At 35.0% G+C, this 23,029-nt stretch overlaps 3 protein-coding genes across 4 annotated transcripts; all 3 read left to right on the forward strand.

Annotated features, from left to right (window-relative positions):
- Window positions 1-750: 750 nt before the first annotated feature.
- On the forward strand, window positions 751-7,094 carry LOC146896845 (casein kinase 1-like protein HD16). Its single transcript, XM_085735586.1, has 16 exons — window positions 751-1,431; window positions 3,029-3,160; window positions 3,271-3,344; window positions 3,458-3,527; window positions 3,674-3,729; window positions 3,834-3,905; window positions 4,118-4,212; window positions 4,314-4,380; window positions 4,507-4,636; window positions 4,711-4,929; window positions 5,036-5,166; window positions 5,625-5,799; window positions 5,956-6,046; window positions 6,135-6,292; window positions 6,388-6,576; window positions 6,657-7,094. The coding sequence occupies exons 1-16, from the start codon at window positions 1,087-1,089 to the stop codon at window positions 6,714-6,716; spliced, it is 2,064 nt and encodes a 687-aa protein (XP_085591712.1). The 5' UTR covers window positions 751-1,086; the 3' UTR covers window positions 6,717-7,094.
- Window positions 7,095-9,911: 2,817 nt separating this feature from the next.
- LOC146896846 (uncharacterized) lies at window positions 9,912-10,226 on the forward strand. The gene has a single exon (XM_085736349.1). The coding sequence runs from the start codon at window positions 9,912-9,914 to the stop codon at window positions 10,224-10,226; it is 315 nt and encodes a 104-aa protein (XP_085592475.1).
- Window positions 10,227-14,471: 4,245 nt separating this feature from the next.
- LOC146896847 (uncharacterized) lies at window positions 14,472-21,655 on the forward strand. 2 transcript variants are annotated; one of them, XM_085735588.1, is made up of 5 exons: window positions 14,472-14,626; window positions 19,696-19,765; window positions 20,193-20,308; window positions 20,437-20,523; window positions 21,118-21,655. In XM_085735588.1, the coding sequence occupies exons 1-5, from the start codon at window positions 14,528-14,530 to the stop codon at window positions 21,220-21,222; spliced, it is 477 nt and encodes a 158-aa protein (XP_085591714.1). In that variant the 5' UTR covers window positions 14,472-14,527; the 3' UTR covers window positions 21,223-21,655. The 2 variants fall into 2 exon arrangements, 1 of the variants encoding a protein (XP_085591714.1); XR_015022771.1 differs by lacking the exons at window positions 14,472-14,626; window positions 20,437-20,523 and having other exon boundaries at window positions 19,492-19,765.
- The last annotated feature ends 1,374 nt before the right edge of the window (window positions 21,656-23,029 follow it).

The raw sequence follows: 23,029 nt of genomic DNA on the forward strand, positions 1-23,029 counted from the left end.
GAGGGCACAAGTTAACACTACCCATTATCTAAAAGTAATTTGTTGGGGTATATTCAAATCGAATTAAAAATAATTTACTAACATATATATATATATATATATATATATATATATATATATAAATTTTATTTAAAAATAATTTGTTTTTTTTAGGGAAAATAATTTTTTGTATATATTTAAAATTTATTTAGCAACCGTTTAATTGAAAACTAAAACATATACATTTTTGTTATAAGCAAAAACACAAACAACCACACAGAAACTGGTTTTTCTATATATTTAAATTTTATTAAATTTAGTGAAAAGGATTTGCTATAATGTGTTTGGCTTTAGTGTGGAATGTAGCTTTTTACCTAGAGAAAACCTTCTATAGTGAATCATTTCAATGGTTCAAGTTGCACCTAAACTATAGGTGGTGCAAACTAAATGGACCCTCATAGAAATTCTCATAAATCAATACTAGTAGTTTTGATATCGTGTTCTGGTATTTATGTTTTGGGTTGTGTTAACTTGTGCCCTTAAGGCACATGTTAAGAAAACCAAAATAGGAAATATTCTCTAAAATTGTGTGCATTCAATTCATTAAAAAGTCAAAGATTAAATGAAGTTCACACATTCCAAATTTCCAATAAACAATTTCTACTTTTGATTCGTTAACTTTGCCTTAAGGGTACAAGTTAACATTTCCCTTATGTTTTTCATTTTACATTTTACACACAAATAAAAACCTCGTGTTCTGTTCTGTGTCTTAGTACAACAACAAGTACCAAAAAGCATCTCTCTCTCATCGTCTTCTTCAATTCCACAGTTTCTTCTTCTTCTTCTTTTTCTTCTTCTTCTTTCACTGTCTCATCGTGTCAGAACCCTAATTCCGACGCTAAAATTCCTTCCATCACCATCAATTTCTCACATTTTGCTCCTTCACTTTCGTGTATCAACCAATTTCAAAATTCGTCAAGGTTTCGACAAAACAGTACCATTCACTTCGATTGAGGCGTAAATAGTTTTGATCGGAGAAAAACGCGACTTTCAATTTTCCGGTGAAAATTTTCGATTTTCCGGAGGATGAGATTTGATCGATGAACAATGCCGGTAATGCGTAGTGGAGCGCGCCGGGGACGGCCAACGAAGCGACAGTCACAGAAGAAGCAGGAAGAGGAGAAGAAAACTCCGGTTGAAGTGGAGGCGGTTGCGACGAGAACAAGACGGCGGCGTGCAGCTGCGGCGGCGGCGGTTGAAGAGGAGCCGGTAGCGGTAAATGATGACGTAGCTGTTGTTGTGGCCGTAGAGGAGAAGGAGGAGGAATCGGGTGGAGCGGAGAAGGAAGTGATAGAGGAGAAACAGATGGAGGAATTTGATCGTGGTGGTCATAGCAATGATAAGGCTAATGCTGGTGAAGAAGATAGTAATGGCTTTGTTATTCCTGAAAAGGTCCATTTTTTGCTACCATGCAAGTTCTATCTTTTAGTTTTAAGTGCATGTGTAAATTGTGTTAAAAAAAGTGCATGTGTAAATTGTTGTTTGAATTGGTGTTAGGGTTCAAGGGCTTTCATGTTTTGGTAGCTTGATGGGGGAAATTGCACGTAGTTCATTTTTGTTGGTAATGTGGGTTTTTTTATGATTGTGATTTGTTTGTTACTTGTGAACTTTTTGACTGTGGTTGTGCTTGTGATTTTGTCTTGCTTGGGGAGTGAGTTTTTGTGGTATATATTTTTGAAATTAGGAATCCCGAGTTAAATTCCAGTGGTTTGGCTGCGAGGACATTTTACGTGGAATATTGGGTTCATTCTTGTTCACCACACTTCCCTTCCATGTGCGTGTTTATTTGAGTATGTGTTGACGATCAGATCAATATCAAAATAAAAAATTAAGGAATTTGTGTCAGAGCAGGAATTCTGCCTGTGAATTAGATCCTCCAAAGTCAGTCTAGTTGTTTAGAGTTACCTGTTGTGGTCCTAGTTTGAGGATGGTGAACATGCCATTGGTTTTTTGTTGTTATTAGTTAGCATGATTTGCCAGACAGGAAAAGGGACACTCCCAGTCTGTTAAAGCTCTAACTGGAGCTAATTCCGGGACCAATAATGGCCATATTCGTGATTGGGAATATGACTTATCCAGCAGGTGTTGTCTTGAGCCATTAGTGTTCTTTAATCTCAGAGGGTACAGTCGTACATCTCTTGTACTCAGTTTTGAAAACCGACATGACATTCAGCGAGTAAAAGTGTACATAGACGTAAAATACAAGTTGAAATCATGGTTGACAATGTAAGTGTCTCTACTGAACAGAACTCCCCTATTTCCCCCCACTTTATTGGTCATAGTCTAGAATGGAACTGTCACATTGTTCTTTTATTGGTTTCTAAAACACAGCATTTGGATTTGTAAAGAAATCCACAGAAATTTATCTTATCAACCCATGTTAGACAATCCTACTTAAATCCTACCTATAGTCATAAAATGAATATTTAGTGTGCCGGTGCCCAGTAGTTTCTTTAATGCATACTCTGTATTGATTCTTAAGGACACCCAACCTAATACTTGTCTCCACACTTGCGCTATAGTTAGCAGCACTACTCAACGTTTGTCAACTCTACATTTCGTGATCTTATAAATATGGCTTTTTTTTCCCTAGGAATAGTATATGATCATTTGTCTAATGGCATGCCCTTCCATTTAAAATAATGTACGGAATGATATTGTGGATGTAAGCCTAACAGAAATATTGCCTTTTGATTAACATTGGCATTTTGAAAAGTAACTCCTGAATAAATTACAAATAAATAATAATATTGAAAACAGAGTATGATCCATTATAAGACAGTACGGCATTGTTTGTTCCCTATAGCAGTACCTTTTAACAATAATTCGTTCAAACTATTTTTTTTTCTTGCTAGTTTTCTCTCGTTTCTCTTCAATCATGTACGGGCATAAGTATGGTAATACTTTGCAAGAAATGTTCCAGTTGCCCTAATCTATAAGTCTGTTATGCTAATACTGATATCATAATTTTGTTTTCTTCTTATCACAGGTTCAAGTTGGTGCTTCTCCTTTGTATAAAACAGAGAAAAAACTTGGCAAGGGTGGATTTGGTCAAGTATATGTTGGTCGGCGTGTTTCTGATGGAAGTTTGAATGAGAGAACTGGACCTGAAGCTTTAGAGGTATGTGCGTCCTATCAATACTATGTGATTAGTTATACTTCATATATCTTATTTTTACATGCTAAAGTATTTTAATTTCAGGAATTTATGGTTTTTAATTATTTTATCAGGTGGCCATAAAATTTGAGCACACAAGCAGTAAAGGATGTAACAAAGGACCGCCAGAAGAGTGGAAAGCGTACGAGTGAGTGTTATCATCGGTCATTCTTATATTTTCGCGTAATTTCCTATCTATTTTTAGGGTATGTTATGTATACTTTCCTATGTATATTTTCCTATAATTTTTTATTTGTGCAGCACCCTCGGTGGAAGTCATGGTGTGCCACAGGTACATTACAAAGGCAAGCAAGATGGCTACTATATCATGGTATGTTATTGGGTTTTATTTTTTAATCATTTGGGTTTGATTGTTTTTTAATTATTAATTAATTTGAATGATAATGTAACATTTCTTTTATTTGAGTTTGGTTTGTTTGAAGGTTCCTGTTTGTCTTACTACTTTCATATGTGCAGATTATGGATATTCTAGGACCTAGCTTGTATGATGAATGGAATAATAAATCTCACACGTAAGTCTTTTGTAAGTTATTTGTTAGATTTGCATTAAAGTATATTCCCTGTTGTTAATTTTGACTGTCAATTGTTATGTTAATGTTTCTTTTGTCAATTCCAGTATGTCCACTGAAATGGTTGCTTGTATTGCCATTGAAGCAATATCCATATTGGAGAAGATGCACTCTCGAGGGTAATTTGTTACCACTCAATTTCCGTTCATTTCTTTGGGTTATGCCTATGAATAGTGGATAGACACTTTTTGTAAAGTTAGACATTTTCTCTCATTTTCCTATTCTTCCGCTGACATTAGCAATTTACATAAGAATATGTGAATTAAGTTATTTTATAATAAAAATAATTGGAATTATGTTTCCTACACTATATGGTGATGTATATGGGTAGGTATGTGCATGGAGATGTGAAGCCGGAAAATTTTCTGCTTGGCGCCTCGGGGACACCCGATGAGAAAAAATTGTTCCTGGTAGATCTTGGATTGGGTATGTTTTTGATTGATTATTTATTGGTCACATGTAATATTTTCATTTTTGCATCATATAATTATTCTTTTGGCTTTTTCTGTGCAATTTCGGGATTGCAGCTACTGAATGGCGGGATAGTACAACTGGTTTGCAAGTGGACTATGACCAAAGGCCTGATATTTTCAGGTATCGATTAAATATCTGTTTAAATATCTGATAATTTTGGCCCGATAGTTTGGGATTGTGTAGAAAATGTTTAAATATCTGTTCTCCATATTATATTAACTTTTATCATATGAAAAATATTTTCAGGGGCACAGTCCGCTATGCAAGTGTGCATTCACATTTGGGGAGAAATGGAAGCAGGAGGGATGATTTGGAATCTCTTGCATATACACTGATTTTTCTTCTCCGAGGTCGTCTTCCTTGGCAAGGATACCAGGTTCGTCATATTTTAACAACTTTTAGTTTTTACTGTCATATTAAGAATGTTGTACTTAGACATTTTTTGCTCAGGGAGAAAACAAAGGATATCAGGTTTGCAGGAAGAAGATGGGAACGCCTCCAGAGAACCTATGCTGTTTTTGTCCCAAGCCTTTTAAAGAGTTTGTTGAACATGTAGTGACCTTAAAGTATGATGAAGAGCCCAACTATGCAAAATACATTTCTCTCTTTGATGGGATTGTTGGTCCAAACCCAGACATTAGGCCACTGAATACAGAAGGTGCACAAAAGGTATCGATTTTGCCACCCTTTTACTTGTGTTTTTTTTTTTTTTTTTTATGTATATACGAAGTTTGTAGTCCAACCTTTGACACTGCTATTTTTTTTCTTCTTGAAGCTTGTTGGTCATAAAAGAGGCCGATTGGCTTCAGAAGATGATGATGAACAGCCCAAAAAGAAGGTTCGAGTGGGTTTACCAGCGAACCAATGGATTAGTGTTTACAATGCTCGTAGACCGATGAAACAAAGGTATACACTAACGAAGTATTCTAATAAAATATTCTGACCACTAAGACACCCTACTAACTACTCAAATACCTCACTAGTAAACTTAGTCACTAGTCTTCTTAGCTTTCCTTTAGTTAACCCTCCATATCCTGGGTTTGCCATAATACCCTTATTTGTCATTAGTTGCCTTCCCATCATACACCAATAAGTCTTTAAACTTGTTATATCAGGTGTTTTAAAATTGATGCAAGGGGATGACTTCTATTTCCTCATTTTTAAGATTGTGATTTTTCAACCCATACCATATGTGTGAATCTATTTACCCCTTTTTGTGTGTATATGTTGCATCATATGTTTGAATTTCCTTACATTTTTTAATCTTTTGGTTACAAAAGTTAGATGCTTAGGGTTATCCGGGTTTAAAACTTATGATGTAATGGAATTTCTATGCATTAAGAGTGGTTTTCTTTGTGTTGTAGATATCACTACAATGTGTCAAGTACAAGACTATCACAGCACATTGACAAAGGAAATGAGGATGGCTTATATATTAGCAGTGTTGCTTCATCTCAGGGCCTGTGGGCCTTAATAATGGATGCAGGGACAGGTTTCACTTCCCAAGTTTATGAATTCTCCCCCCAATTTTTCCATAAGGTAAATTTAAATCTATTGCCATACATTCTTCTACTTGTGAATTATGAAAATTTCCTGTATAGCTCACCAGCTATATGCTTGTAGAAATTTTAATCCCAGTTTCAAGGCATGCTTATTATTAACTTAGGGTTTTCTGTTTTTTTTTTTTTTTTGAAGGAATGGATCATGGAGCAGTGGGAAAAAAATTACTATATCACTGCAGTTGCAGGAATTGCAAATGGGAGTTCATTAGTAGTAATGTCTAAAGGTTGGTTCCTTTTAAGTTATATATATTGGCTTATGTACTTTGGCAATTCTCCATTTTGCTCTCCGCTAACTTAGGCCATGGATTTCAGGCACCCAGTATGTGCAGCAATCATACAAAGTTAGTGATTCATTTCCTTTCAAATGGATTAGCAAAAAGTGGAGGGAGAAGTTTTTTGTAACTTCAATGGCCACAGCAGGGCCCAAATGGGGAGTAGTTATGTCTAAAGGGACAGGGTTTTCAAAACAGGTCATCTTTGGATTGAACTTTTATCTGTCAGTACTTTAGTCATAATGCAACTTAATAGTGTGAATAAATACTTACTTTATGTTTATGTATAACAGGCGGTCGAATTAGATTTTCTGTATCCTAGTGAAGGGATTCACAAGCGGTGGGAGTCTGGTTACCGAATCACATCGACTGCTGCAACTTGGGACCAAGCTGCTTTTGTTCTGAGTATTCCAGAGAATAAGCTGCAGGACGAAACTCAAGAAACACTAAGGACTACTACTTTTCCTAGTACTCATGTTAAGGTGGGTCATATATATTCACATTTGTTGTCTATGCACATGATTTTCAGTTAATTGCAGTCTGATGATACTTGATTTTACAGGAGAAGTGGGCTAAGAACCTCTACATTGCCTCTATTTGCTACGGACGTACCGTTTCTTGAGACTGCCAATCCATGGAGGGGCTGAAGGAGTATTTCAATTTCAGTGGGAAAACACTCCAATGTACGTTTAGACCGAAGAAAATTGTGTTTTTTTTGGGACAAACATACTTTTGGACTCGATAGCATGTCAAGAAGTTTGATGGGCTGGGAGACAGGAAATTTTGATGGCTTCAGTGTTTATTTTATGTATGTAGGATGGGAATGAATATTTTCAGTAAAACTAAGTGAACATCTCAATTTTCCATTCGTATGGAAATTGATTTTATGTCAATTATTAGTTAATGTTTTCCAGACGAGGAACTTTTTTTATACAGGTACAGACAGGTATACTCATTTTAATTTTTTGAAGGAACAGGTATATACTCATTTTAATTTTAAGTTTGGTACACTTATCATATGAGCCATGTAAAAAAAACGTTAAATATTTTGTTTATAAAACTAAAAATAAATATAAATACCCTAACTGAAATCTAAAAACATGTAAGACGGCATGAGAAAATGTATTTTGATTTTAGTTTTATATTTATTTACAGAACTACAAATAAATATAATTATACTACTAGAAATCTTCAAAGGTTTGTACCAAATTTTTTTTTGGTGGTGGCCGGGGTTTGAACCCCAACCAGCATATGTATATATATGTATACATATATATATATATATATATATATATATATATATATATATATATATATATATATATATATATATATATATGGGATTTGCTAGAACACACCCACTAGTTTTTATGTGGGAGTGTTTTAGCAAGTTACACCTTAAGGTGTATTTAACTACTTTTTAGTTATAACTTGCTAAAACACACCTTCTAAAAAATAAGTGGGTGTATCCTAGCAAATGCCTATAGGAGTTGTTAACATACACCCACTTATGTTTTAGAAGGTGTGTTTTAGCAACATTCACCTTAAGATGTATTTAACAACTTTTTAGTTATATTTTTGCTAAAACACACCTTAATAAAATCTAGTGGGTGTATCCTAGCAAACCCCTATATATATATATATATATATATATATATATATATATGTATATGTATATATATATATATATGTATATGTATATGTATATATATATGTATATGTATATATATATATATATATATGTATATATGTATATATATATATATATATATATATATGTATATATATATATATATATATATATATATATATGTATATATGTATATATATATATGTATATATGTATATATATATGTATATACATATATATATATATGTATATACATATATATATATATGTATATACATATATATATATATATGTATATACATATATATATATATGTATATACATATATATATATATATATGGGGTTTGCTAGGATACACCCACTAGTTTTTATTAAGGTGTGTTTTAGCAAAGATATAACTAAAAAGTTGTTAAATACACCTTAAGGTGAATGTTGCTAAAACACACCATCTAAAAAATAAATGGGTGTACGTTAGATACTCCTATAGGCATTTGCTAGGATACACCCACTTATTTTTTAGAAGGTGTGTTTTAGCAAGTTATAACTAAAAAGTAGTTAAATATACCCTAAGGTGTAGCTTGCTAAAACACTCCCACATAAAAACTAGTGGGTGTGTTCTAGCAAATCCCTATATATATATATATATATATATATATATATGAGTTATGATAGAAGACACCTTTTATGAAGGTGTTTTTTATCAAGTTACTCTATGAGCATTTGTTAAAAGACACCAACTACTTTTTATGAAGGTGTCTTTTATCAAAGTTATAACTAAAAAGTGAAAATCACACCTTGAGGTGTGACTTGATAAAAGACACCACCAAAGGGTGGCTTGTAACATAACCCTATATATATATATATATATATATATATATATATATATATATATATATATATATATATATATATATATATATATATATATTATGCATTGTCCATACCAACTGAGTTAAGCTCACAGGGACGTACCAAAAAATTGATTTCATGGTTAGATTTTACTAGAAATCTACAAATAAATATAACTTGATTAGGTTTCACGAAAGAGGTCCCAAAAAATTGATTTTGTTTGATTTTTTATTTTATTTTTATCAGTTTTTAATTGTTTATTTGAATTGGTTAGGATGTCAACACTCCTTGACTCCTGGTCTAAACTAAACATATAATATAACTCTTCTCAAATTCAAGAACATTTTGATGTGCATAAAGAATTGAATTACTAATTAATAAACGCTCAACAAATTAAGAATGCTATACTATTTTATTTTTAGTGGCAAAGATACAGAATATTATTAAGAAAATGGGACACATACTGTGTTTCGGAACAAAAATGTGAAACCACGGTTGTCCATTTGAAAAGTGACGACAAAGGTCAAAATAAATGAGTCAAATGGATTGCCTAAAAATTTCTTTCGTTAACCACACTAATTAATTGAGTATACTATTTATTCCTTTAATTTTGTTCAAGTAATTAGCTAGTCAACCTTAAACTACATATCATAAAAAGAAACCACATGTTAATATCATTCTTAAAAAAATTAATTTAATATCATGGCTCCACACTTACACCTATATTTACCATAATTTTGTGAAAATCAATTTCCTTACGCAAACTCCAATTCAATTCATTCACTTCTCATTTAAGGTAATCGACTTTTCTATAAATTGGAGTGAGTTTGGAGCCAAATTATTCAGCAAATAAGAGAAAAATAAAACTAAGTGCAAAAGTGTATAATCTCATTGATATACTATTAGAGGAAGAAGAAAGAAAACAGATAATTGCTTCTGATGTAGATAACTGCTTCTGATGTAGATAACTGCTTCTGATGTTACTTAGACAATAAGCAATTACTTGCACTCCAAGTCTGTTATCATACTTAGTCTTAATTCAACTTCATTAGTTTGTAATTAGGCTAAGTGTAATTACCAACTCCTATAAATAGTTGTTGTACTCTCATTTCACATTATGATGAATGAAACCATTTTTCCCATTTCTCTGTTTTCATAATATGGTATCCAGAGCTTTTTTTGATTCATCCATGGCGGAAAAGTTAGTTACAGTTTCATCTTCATCGTTTTTTTCTTCGATCTTCATCATTCTTTGAAGATTCTTCGTGATTTTTGCGTCTTTGTTCAACATTCATCTTGCTCTTCCTTCGTTCTACTGAATTTTTGTCTTCTCTGCAATGCCTCGCCAAAATCAACAAGACACTGAATCTGTCTTTTACGTTCATCCAAGTGAAGGACCAAACTCTGTTCTGATTACACCTCCATTGGATGGAACAAACTACCTCGCATGGAGTAGATCCATGATTCGAGCTTTTGGCGCGAAAAACAAATTGAAATTTGTTGATGGATCCTTGGAGATTCCTGATGAAGATGATTTGAATCGTGCTGCTTGGGAACGATGCAATCACTTAGTTCAATCCTGGATTATCAATTCAGTTTCACCACAAATTGCTCAAACCCTAGTTTTCCATGAAAACGCCATTGATGCTTAGTCTGACCTTAAAGAACGTTTCTCCAAAGCTGATAAGATTCGTATTTCTTCGCTTCGTTCTAAGATCAACAACTTGAAACAAGGTTCTAGATCAGTGTTAGAATATTTCACTGAAATGAAATCTCTATGGGAAGAGTTGAATTCCCACAGACCTATGCCTCACTGCACTTGTCCTCATCCCTGTCGTTGTGCTGCAATGAGGGAGGCACGCCAATTTAGACTTGAAGATCAAGTCATGCAATTTTTAACTGGTCTCAATGATCAGTTTAATGTGGTGAAAACGCAAATTCTCATGCTTGATCCTCTTCCTTCCATTAACAGAGTATATTCTCTTGTGGTTCAGGAAGAAAGCAACAATTTGTCTATAGCTTCTTCCAATATTGAGCCTTTCTCTGTTGTGAATGCTGCTGATTCACGTAAACCTCAAGGTAGAGGAAGAGGATATTACAATGGTTCCAAACCTCCTAGACATTGTACATTTTGTGGTAAAAGCAATCACACAGTTGATTTTTGCTATCAGAAGCATGGGTATCCTAATTTTCAAAAGCAAAATCCTTCACTGAATGCCTCTAGTAGTAATGATGATGTTGAGGCCCAACCAGGAAGTTGCAGTGCTTCTCCTAGTTCCAGTATTTCTCAAGAAAAGTATGATCAGCTTGTTAGCTTGTTACAACAAGTCAATTTGATTCCTGCAGCTTCCACACCTTCTTCATCAGCTAGTGCCAATCATATTCATGCTTCATCTGCTTCTGATTCAAACTTTCCCACACAGTCAGGTATATCATCCATATTCACTTGTTCTATTACTGCTTCCAATAATACTTGGTATTTAGATTCTGGTGCAAATGAACATATTGTTTCTAGCATTGATTGGTTTACTTCTTTTCATAAGATCAATTCCAAACCTGTTAATTTACCAAATGGTACATCTGTATTGGTTGAGTATGCTGGCACCATTCATTTCACTCCTGATTTTTATCTTGAAGATGTTCTATATTCACCCTCTTTCACACTGAATTTGATTTCTATATTCAAAGTGTGTGCATCATTACAGTGTTTTGCTTCATTTCATGAAAACAAATGTTTCTTACAGGACCTTCACTCCCAGAAGATGATTGGTTTGGGTGAACAAGTTGGAGGTCTGTATAGATTAGTTTTAGATTCTCCTTCATGTCAGTTTCTAAATAAAACTTCTGTCAATAATGTTGTCACCAATTCCAATTTTACTATACCTATGTCTGCCTTATGGCATTTCAGATTGGGTCATGTTTCTAATAAAAGACTCAATCACATGTCTCATCTTTATCCTACTCTCACTATAGATAATCATGCAGCTTGTGACATTTGTCAATTTGCTAGACAAAAAAGATTACCCTTTCCCAATAGCATTTCTGTTGCTTCTAGTAACTTTGAGCTTTTACACTTTGACATTTGGGGCCCTTTAGCTGTCACATCCATACATAATCATAGATACTTCCTTACCATTCTTGATGATCATAGTAGGTTTGTTTGGATTGTTTTGTTAAAATCCAAGTCTGAAGTTTCTCAGCATGTCAAAAACTTTATCAATCTCATTCATACTCAGTTTCACATTACACCTAAAGTGGTCAGATCTGATAATGGCCCTGAGTTTTTACTCAATACCTTTTATGCTTCCAAAGGTATAGTTCATCACAGATCTTGTGTTGAGACTCCCCAACAAAATGGGAGAGTGGAAAGAAAGCACCAGCATATTTTGAATGTTGGCAGAGCCCTTTTGTTTCAATCAAAATTACCTGCTTCTTACTGGTCATATGCTTTACTTCATGCTGTTTTCATCATAAATAGAGTCACTTCACCAACATTGCATAATAAATCCCCATATCAACTTCTTTATAACTCTATCCTTGCAGAGTCATCCTTTAAAGTCTTTGGTTCTTTGTGTTATTCCACTACTCTTCAATCACATAGAACCAAATTATCTTCAAGAGCTAGAAAATCTGTCTTTCTAGGCTATACTATTGGTTATAAGGGCTATGTTCTTTTAGATATGCACACTAGAGAAATTCATATCTCTAGGCATGTCCAATTTCATGAACACATTCTCCCATATCCCACCAATCCATCAACTATTACCACTACTTGGGATTATTTTTCTTCCATTTCTTGTTCCCCAAGTAACCCTATTTCTGCCACTCCTGTCACTCAACCCTTTGTCCCTCCATCTTTTATTGATGCTGATCCACCTACTCTTGATGATAATCAGCCTACTTCACCCATTCCACCACCTGTCATCAGAAAATCATCTAGAACTACTCAATTACCCAGTCATTTACAAGATTATGTGTGTAATTTTTCTGCTTCTGCTGTTCAATATCCTATGTCCAATTACATGTCATATAATAATCTGTCTTCTTCACATTGTGTTTTTGCTTTGTCTCTTGATTCCCACACTGAGCCTACCACATATGCTGAGGCAAGCAAATTGGATTGTTGGAAGCAAGCTATGCAAGCTGAACTGTCTGCCCTTGAGAATACTGGGACATGGAAACTGGTTGATCTGCCACCTAATGTCAAACCTATAGGTTGCAGATGGATCTATAAGATCAAGTATCATGTAGATGGTTCCATTGAGAGATACAAGGCCAGATTGGTTGCCAAAGGATACAACCAAATTGAAGGTTTGGATTACTTTGATACCTATTCACCTGTTGCAAAGCTCACAACTGTCAGAACTGTTATAGCTTTAGCATCTATGAACAATTGGCACATTCATCAGTTGGATGTAAATAATGCATTTCTACATGGTGATCTTCAAGAAGATGTATATATGCTTGTTCCACAGGGTATCACACCTTCTAAACCAAATCAGGTCTGCAAACTCATTAAGTCTCTTTATGGCCTCAAGCAAGCAAGTAGAAAGTGGTATGAAAAGCTCACATCACTTCTTATTCATAACCACTTCATTCAGTCTGTTTCTGATCATTCTCTTTTCATCAAAAAGACTGACACTTCTTTCACAGCTTTGCTTGTTTATGTTGATGATGTGATTATCACTGGTACTTCACTCTCTGAATTTGACAATATCAAAGCCATTCTGCATGCTTCTTTCAAAATAAAAGATCTTGGCCAATTGAAGTACTTTCTGGGTTTAGAGGTTGCTCATTCTTCTCAAGGCATTCATCTTTGCCAGAGGAAATACTGCCTTGATCTCTTAACTGACACTGGATTTCTTGCTGCTAAACCTGCTTCTACACCTTCTGATCCATCATTCAAGATTCATTTTGATGGCAACCCTCCCTATGCTGATGTTCCCTCCTATAGGAGACTCATTGGTAGGTTGATATACCTTACCAATACTAGGCCTGACATAACCTTTGCCACTCAACAACTCAGTCAATTTCTTAATTCTCCTACTGAGAAACATTACTTGGCAGCCACAAGAATCTTGAGATATTTGAAGAATGCTCCTGGTCAAGGTTTATTCTTTCCTAGAGATTCTTCTTTATTTTTGTCAGGCTACTCTGATGCTGATTGGGCAGGTTGCTTGGATTCAAGGAGATCAATCTCTGGCCAATGTTTTTTTCTTGGTAAATCCTTGATTTCCTGGAAGACTAAGAAGCAATTGACCATTTCCAGATCCTCTTCAGAAGCTGAATATAGAGCTTTGGGGGCTGCAACTTGTGAGTTGCAATGGCTACTTTACCTTCTTCAGGATCTGCATGTCACTCTTGTCAAACCTCCAGTCCTCTATTGTGACAATCAAAGTGCTCTTCACATTGCAGCCAATCCAGTGTTTCATGAAAGAACTAAACACTTAGAGATTGATTGTCACCTTGTTAGAGAAAAACTACAAGCAGGCATCATGAAGTTACTTCCTGTAACTTCCACTAATCAGCTGGCAGACTTCTTTACCAAGCCTTTACTTCCACAACCATTTCATACTCTCTTATTCAAGCTGGGAATGTTGAATATATACCATTCTCCAGCTTGTGGGGGTCTATTAGAGGAAGAAGAATGAAAACAGATAATTGCTTCTGATGTATATAACTGCTTCTGATGTAGATAACTGCTTCTGATGTTACTTAGACAATAAGCAATTACTTGCACTCCAAGTCTGTTATCATACTTAGTCTTAATTCAACTTCATTAGTTTGTAATTAGGCTAAGTGTAATTACCAACTCCTATAAATAGTTCTTGTACTCTCATTTCACATTATGATGAATGAAACCATTTTTCCCATTTCTCTGTTTTCATAATATATACTATGGCAAAAGTCATCACAACTTAATTCATTGATCATAGTTCTCCTTATTGTGGCTATGATGAATGATTATAGTGCTGAGGGGGCAGGAAATGGTAACAAATTGGAGAAAGATGATCGTATTTACAAATCTAAAAATTTGGAAAGCCAATTGATTGTATGATTTTGTATAACAAGTGCATTTTTTTTGGTATCTTGTGTCCTCTCTATTATCAGTTCTGTACTTCTAGCTACTCACCTGATCATACTCTTAAAGCTGAAATTCTTCCATGATCATGATTAATTGTGGCTATGGTTTTGTGTGTTATATTGATATCTATATATCTATCTATGATAATTAATGTTGTGCGAGTGTGAGTGTGATGTGAGAGTATATTACATAGCTAAATAACTTGGCCTCTATGTTTGGTCGAGCTAGGATAGATTTATATTTTATTTCTGTGTGCTATGAATATGTATTATGGTACCATGTTATGGTTATATCCTGTTGCGAATTCGATGAAAAACTCACACCAATAACAACTTGATGTGTGGAGCAAGGGATAATTAAGCAACCAAAATCAAAGTGTATGGAACAATTATAATCACAAGCCAAAAGTAGAAAACAACAGCGAGAGAAAAGGAACAGAGAACACAAAGAATTTGTTGACCCAGTTCGGTCCAAATTGACCTAGTCTGGGGGAGAGAGCAGCCCTCCGTTCCACTATATGATGAGTAACGTTACAAAAGAGATATCAATGGGTTACAAGAATAAGTCTCCCACCTAATTCTACCCAAATCTCAGCCTCTTCCCGTAACCAAGAGACTCAATCCTGATAGTGTTTCCCAAGGTGAATCAACCCTCAAAACCTAGTGTTTGTTCCAAAGAGACAAACTCTATACAAACCCTAGTTTTGTTGTTGCCTTTCTAAACCCTTGTTTCAGCCCCCTCTATCTCTCAAGGTTTACACTGATACAATGTCTATATTTATAGTAAAAGAATCCTCAATAAAACTGGAACAAATCTAGGCCCGAAAATACGTTTCTGTTTTATTTTCTGCTGTCAAAATCGGCCACCGTGCTTACCAAATCGGCCACCGATTTTTACAGAACCAACAGACAAAAAAACAGAGTCCAAAATCGGCCACCGTGCTCTGAAAATCGGCCACCGATTTTCTGCTACCAGAATTCCAATTTCTTCAATTTTGAGGCACTTTCACAACAATCTCCACCTTGACTCTAAATTGATGATGCCAAACCATCAACCACCTTGCTGCTTTTTCCTTTGCTTCCCACTACACCAAGTAGCTCCACAAGTTTACACCCTAATCCCTTCAGCCATCGGAATGTCTTCCGCCTTCTCGAAGGTACTTGCAGTCCAACTACGCTAGGAATTTTAGGTAGTTCCACAAGCCTTTACCTCAACCTCTTCAGCCATTGGAACGTCTTCCGTCTTCTCGAAGAGTCCTTGCAGTCTAACTACACTAGGAGTTTTAGGTAGTTCCACAAGCATTCACCATGACATCTTCAACACAGGACATCTCCCGCTTCCTTGAAGGTCTCCTTGCATCCAATCACCCTTGGCCTTTTTTTAGAGTAATCCCGCAAGCTGTGCTATACATTCTTCAACCTTATGAAGAAATCCCTTGCTCACCATAGAGCATAGCACCCAAGGTCCTCCATAGTCGTACCATTACCGGTGTGTTCAACTCCACCTCACGCTGAGCGTACTCTACCCCAACTAGCAAATGCATACGTCTCACTATGTCTTCAACCTTGCAACTCCACCTCAACAGGTAGATCATGAGTATTGTTGCCTCCGCCTCTCCAGACTGACCATGAGTATTCTTACCACCGCCTCTCCAGGCTGATGTTGAGTGTTTAACGTCTCTCCAGACGAACACCGCTTCACTAGGCATCAATCTCAAGGTGACCAACATCACCTTCTTCATCCTCCAAACAACACCACACCATCAGAGCACCTGCATCCTCATAACCCTCAGTGACAATTTGTGCGGAATTACTATTAATCTCCAGACAATCCTTCATGAAGTGACCCATCTTGTGACAGTTAAAGCATTCAGACTTTGACTTCTTACCACTCTTTCTCCGGTTACCTCTACCTCCACCATTCCCTCTTGAGACACTTAGGCCTTCACCGTTTTCATGAACTCTCAAGTCCTTGAACTTGGTCAACTCCTTGGTTCTCAAAGCTGCTTGAACTTCTTCCAAGGTAACAGTGCCTTCTTTGCCATAGAGCATGGTATCTTTGAATGATTCATAAGATTTCGGTAGAGCACACAACAAGAGTATAGCTTTATCTTCATCCTCAAGTTGCACCTCAATATTCTCCAAGTCATCAACGATTTTGTTGAACTCCGTAAGTTGCTCCTTGATGGCCTTTGACTCCACCATCTTGAATGAGTAGAGTTGTTGCTTTAGGAATTGCCGATGAGCCAAAGACTTTGTCATATACAAAGATTCTAACTTTGCCCACATCGATGCCGCGGTTGCTTCCTTTGCTACTTCTCTCAAAACTTTATCTCCGAGGCACAAGACAATGGCACTCCTGGCCTTGTCCACCATCTCGATCTTCTCCGCTCGTGACATGGTGAACGGTAACGCACCTTCACCCTTCAAAGCTTTCTCACACTTCTGCTGTATTAACACCGCTTCCATCTTTACCTTCCATAACCCAAAATCGTTATCTTCGGTAAACTTCTCAATATCCCACTTCGAACCCATGGTACTTGATTATCCTTTGACCCTTGCCCCACGGTGGGCGCCAATTGTTGCGAATTCGATGAAAAACTCACACCAATAACAACTTGATGTGTGGAGCAAGGGATAATTAAGCAACCAAAATCAAAGTGTATGGAACAATTATAATCACAAGCCAAAAGTAGAAAACAACAGCAAGAGAAAAGGAAGAGAGAACACAAAGAATTTGTTGACCCAGTTCGGTCCAAATTGACCTAGTCTGGGGGAGAGAGCAGCCCTCCGTTCCACTATATGATGAGTAACGTTACAAAAGAGATATCAATGGGTTACAAGAATAAGTCTCCCGCCTAATTCTACCCAAATCTCAGCCTCTTCCCGTAACCAAGAGACTCAATCCTGATAGTGTTTCCCAAGGTGAATCAACCCTCAAAACCTAGTGTTTGTTCCAAAGAGACAAACTCTATACAAACCCTAGTTTTGTTGTTGCCTTTCTAAACCCTTGTTTCAGCCCCCTCTATCTCTCAAGGTTTACACTGATACAATGTCTATATTTATAGTAAAAGAATCCTCAATAAAACGGGAACAAATCTAGGCCCGAAAATACGTTTTTGTTTTATTTTCTGCTGTCAAAATCGGCCACCGTGCTTACCAAATCGGCCACCGATTTTTACAGAACCAACAGACAAAAAAACAGAGTCCAAAATCGGCCACCGTGCTCTGAAAATCGGCCACCGATTTTCTGCTACCAGAATTCCAATTTCTTCAATTTTGAGGCACTTTCACAACATATCCGATATTAAAATAAATTAATGTCAAATGCTTTGTTATTTATAAACTAAACAAACATCTTTTTTTCAACATTTAACGTTAGTAATTATTTGTAACGTTAACATTTTTCTTTTTTGCTCGAGTTTGACAAATAAATCTGATTATAGAAGACTTGCATACACATGTTAAGTTTGGTAGACTTATCAAGGTTAACGACAAAACAAAAAGAATTTTAATTTTGGTGTTATATTAATAAACCTAAAAATAAATTTAAATACACTACTTGAAATCTTAAAGGTGAGATCTCAAAGCTTTGATGAATAATATCATCTTCTCACGGTTGAGCACAACAATGCAAGGTTTCTAAAGGCACCATGACACATGAGTTAATAAGAGTTTTTCTGAGTGGTAGTAAGAGAAATACTGCTTATATTTGACGAGGATGAGGGGACTTCTTTTTCTTATGGTGTGGTGTGAAAAGCTAGAAAGATAACAATGAAAAAGGAATAAGGAGAGTGATTTATCGTATTCACAATAAAAAACAAAAAATAATTTTAATAGTATACTTTTTATATTTTTTTCTTATAATAATTTTATAGCCTTTTAAAAATTGGACAGAGTATGATTGGGAGCCACACATACTACATTCAATCAAGTTGATCGATTAAAAGATATAAATGAACCAATGCTCAAGTCATAAAATCGACTCAAAATTTTGAATTGAGTTGAACGGGTCAACTCAGTAACCATATATTGTTGTGTGCAACATGAGGATTTTCGTTCAAACCATCTAAAACACATATTCTCAAAATGTTTTAGAGAAAAAAAAACAAAGATGACGAAGAAATTGAATGAAGACGTAATAAAGAGAAAATAAAATAAAGGAGCGAGAAGAAGATATGAAAAATAAAGGAGCAAGAAGAAGATATGAAAAGAGGTGCTCAAGAGAGAAGAAGAATCCAACGAATACATGAAAACAAGAATGAGTTGTGTTGTGGTAGATGTAAAAAACAAGACGTTCAAAATATTTTGGCTTGAATGTATTTTTTTTTTCCATTTATTTTATCTAAAATGTGATTTTAGTCTTCCTATCTTAACATTTGAGTTGGTCTAGTTTTACATATTATTGCAATTTTAGTTGCAGTACACAATTTTAACCATAAATAAACGTGGTAAATTTTAGCCACAAAAGCGGTAAACTTTGGTCCCAAATCAAATGTTTTTAATGAATTTTCAACCAATTTTTTTTATTAAAGATAAAAAAATTTAGATTTTATAAAAAATAAATTAAAATAAAATAAAAACATTGTAGGCAATAGCTCGAATCTTCATGGTACCAATTTATTTGCCCCGACTTTAATCGGACCCTCACTGAAATTGATCATAGAATTAATTGATTTTTGAGTCGGAAACTTAGTTTCTTAAAAAATAACAATAGTTACATGGGCCCATTAAAGCTTGTAGCTTACTTTTATACTTGCAAGACTTTTGGTTCAAGCTAGGGTTGCCGTTTCTTGCTGGTTCGTTTTCTTCTTCTTTGTTTACGTTCTTCTGTTTCCTTTGTCTCTTGCGGTTGAATATTCTTTATTTCCTGTGTAAAACCTTGAATTAGGGCTTTTTACGGTTTTTGAATAAATTAGTGCATTTTGATGAAATTTAATCCTTGATCATACTGAATATTATTATCATTACATTAAATTAAATTTCTCTTTCTATAGGTTATTTGCCGTTTTTAAATTTTTTGTTCTTTCATATTAGTTGTGCTCTCTAATGGAATTTAAAGGAACGGCGCCAACCGGCAGCAGCCGAATCTCACAAGCGCAGATGGGTAACCTAAATAACATTAATCCTTTTCATTTTATCAACAATTTTTTGTATTTTTTAAATTCTTTATTGTCTTTGTTTATGATTAGGAAACGGAAATCGAAAATAAGTTTGCTGATCATATGTAATCTTGCATTAATATGTTCTATGCAGTCGAATTAATTTGGGTTAACATGCACTTTGTTCATTTGTTATTATTTCAAATGATTTTCACTTTAGAACCATGCGAAGATATATACAATTCTTTTTTGCTTTCATGTTTTATGCATGTAACTTGTAACTTGGTATTGTTGCCAAACTTGGAAAATCAAGCCTATTTTATTCTTTGTTGTTTTCTCTTGTCTTCTTTTTAGTTCCATGTATGCATTTGAATGTTGAACTTACCCTTCGTTTTTTTTATTTTATTTGTGATCAACACAATAAATAAACAGAACTTACTAAGAAGCGCCGTTCAGACAAAAAAATAATAGCATTTGCCGAGTTGCAGAAGGTATTCAGCAAACTTAAAATGCACTACCCGTTTCCCATTGACGGCATAAGGTGTCAGGCAAGTTTTTCTTGACGTCTCAACAAAGTTTAGGGTGGCCTTTAGCCGCGCTTTTGATACAAATTTCACAAATTCAGTTTCTATGTGCATATTTGAATTCTTTAATATATCAATCTCGAAACCAACAGGATGACAAGAAAAAGGCAAGGCTTGCTATCAAGGCTGCCTGTAAAAAGGTTCAAATGCTTGAGGATAAATACACCGGTAATGGAAAGGTGAATTGGAAGACGAAATGGATCAAGAAAAAAACAAAGAGAATGAAAAAAGTACTTTTAGATTGGAATAGTTGGTGGTAGAGGGTTATGTTATGTTTTTTCAATCTTGTTATTGGCTAGCGAATTGTAATAATTTCTGCATGTTTTTGTTGAAATTTAAATCCCTGTATTCAGTTTGTGCTGACTAATATCCTTCGTATGTGGCTCATCCAAGGTCCCTTTAGAGGACAAAGTGTTTGAGGTTAAGGACTGCCTGCAACTGTAAACCATAATAGAGCTGCTTGATCATGAGATTAATAGTTGACCTGTGCTCCATACCCTATCCATTTATTTATTTTTAGGACTAAAGAACATTGTCCATATATGAGAAGTAAAAAGAAATACTTAATCAATTGGCCAAAAGTCATCACCTCAATTTTCCATTTGTTAACCAGTTTACCTATATCATTTGATTTAATTAATTTTTATTTATTCCTACTATAACAATATTACACATGGCTCCCAAACAAATTTCAGATTTACCTTCATTTTGTGATATTACTTTTTTCTCACGCAAATTAAAGGCACAGTTAATTCATTCGCTTCTTATTTCAGGAAATCAATAGGTCTATATATTGGACTGAAGTATGGAGCCAATTTTATTGCAATGCAAAAAATATCAATAAGAAAATAAAAATACACATTCACATATCACTATGAATGGCTATAGTGTTGAGGGTGCAGAAAAAGGTAACAAGCTGAGGAATGATGGTGATATTTACAAATCTCAAAAGACGTTAGGGTGTGTGTTCTTGTCCAGGATGTGTTCTTTTGTTGATCCTAGCTATTGTCATGCGTACTATAAGTAATGGCAGTAATCCTCCTCAACCTCAAATCATTCCATGATCTGAGATTGTGGTCATGGTTTGTGACTGTTATATTGATATATCTATACAATTAATATCATAGAATGTTATGTGAGTGTGAGAGTATATTATAGTACAAGAGTAAAAATTATATTATAGCTAAATAATTACCTTTATAGGGTGCTCTTCTTGGGTATGTTAAGTCGAGGATATATAGATATAGTATATATTTTATCTGTGTTATGAATTTGTATTATGGTTCCATGTTATGAATTTGTATTATATATGCAATATTGAAATAAATTAATTTCACTGTTATACTTCCTTATGATTAATTTTGAAGTGAAAAATTTGCAACATTTGGTTATCAATTTTGTTCTCGTGATTGATAAAGTTTTCGTTATGGTCATTTCACCAATGTTCAGAGTGAAAAAATTGCTATCAAGTGAATTTTTCAATTGTAAACCAGGAAACTGTGATTAAAAGTTAAAAAAAAATATATCAAAAGTAGGGATGACAGTTAAAGACTTGCATGTTGTATACAAATAATTTTCTACATACGGAACATATTCGTCAAAACGGAAAAAATCCGTCAATTGAGGTGGGTTCAGACGGGTACCCATGTACAAGTTTTGTTGCCATGTTATTGTTAGTCCATCAAGAAGAAGAAAAAAGTTATTTTTATCTCTTACAAAAATAAACCAAGGTTCTGCCAATTTTTTTCAACCATTTTTTGTTTGTGTAATAGTCTACGTGTATTTTATACGAAAATGAGAGATTTAGTTCCCTACAATTTTATTTTTGGACAACATGGTCCCCCAAAACATTTTAGAATCAAAAAGTTTCATTGAAACGCTTAACCAGTGAAACAACAAAGAATCAAGTCATAACAATAACCTTAAATCGCAAAACTGGATAACAGCTGGTAGGATTTTATTCACCTGTATCTTGTGAAAAATAAAAGTTGTCCTACAATCACGACTATACTTATATGTTTATCATCATAGAGCATGATTTCAACCAGTCTATTGAGTAAAGATCTTCTTGGTAAGTTGAAAAATATCCTCATAGAGATCCCTTACAACGGATACACATAGGCATGGCAACAAAACCCATACCCGCGGTTACCCGCCCGAACCAAACCCAATTTGATGGGTTTTCCCCGTTTTGACTGGGTTCGGGTATGGGTATGGGTTTTCCCCGATTTCAAAACACGGGTATGGGATGGGTAACGGGTATATAGGTACCCACCCCGAATCCATACCCAAACCCGTCCCAAATGTAAAAAATTACTTTATGTTGATATGTCATGTTATTTTGTTTGATAATTGTCATGTTAATAAAAACTACCATTGATATTTAAAGATCAACTAAATTATTTCGTCTAACAAATGTTAAAGTGAGCGCATTGTTGGATAATGTATCACAACATTGCTCTTGGGGATGCCAAAAAACTTCTATTTTTTAATTAAAAAAATTATTCAATGCGGGGATGGGGATGGGGCGGGGATACCCGAACCCGTCGGGGACGGGGATGGGATTCAGTTTCTCATCCCCGTTGGGTATGGGTAGGGTAACGGGTAAGTATATGAGAATCGGGTATGGGGACGGGGAAGGTAAAACCCGTCCCCACCCCGCCCCATTGCCATGCCTAGATACAC

This window comes from Medicago sativa, chromosome 8 (genome assembly GCF_051527215.1).
Source record: "Medicago sativa cultivar Bolivia chromosome 8, Bolivia_mono, whole genome shotgun sequence".
Lineage (NCBI taxonomy): Eukaryota > Viridiplantae > Streptophyta > Magnoliopsida > Fabales > Fabaceae > Medicago > Medicago sativa.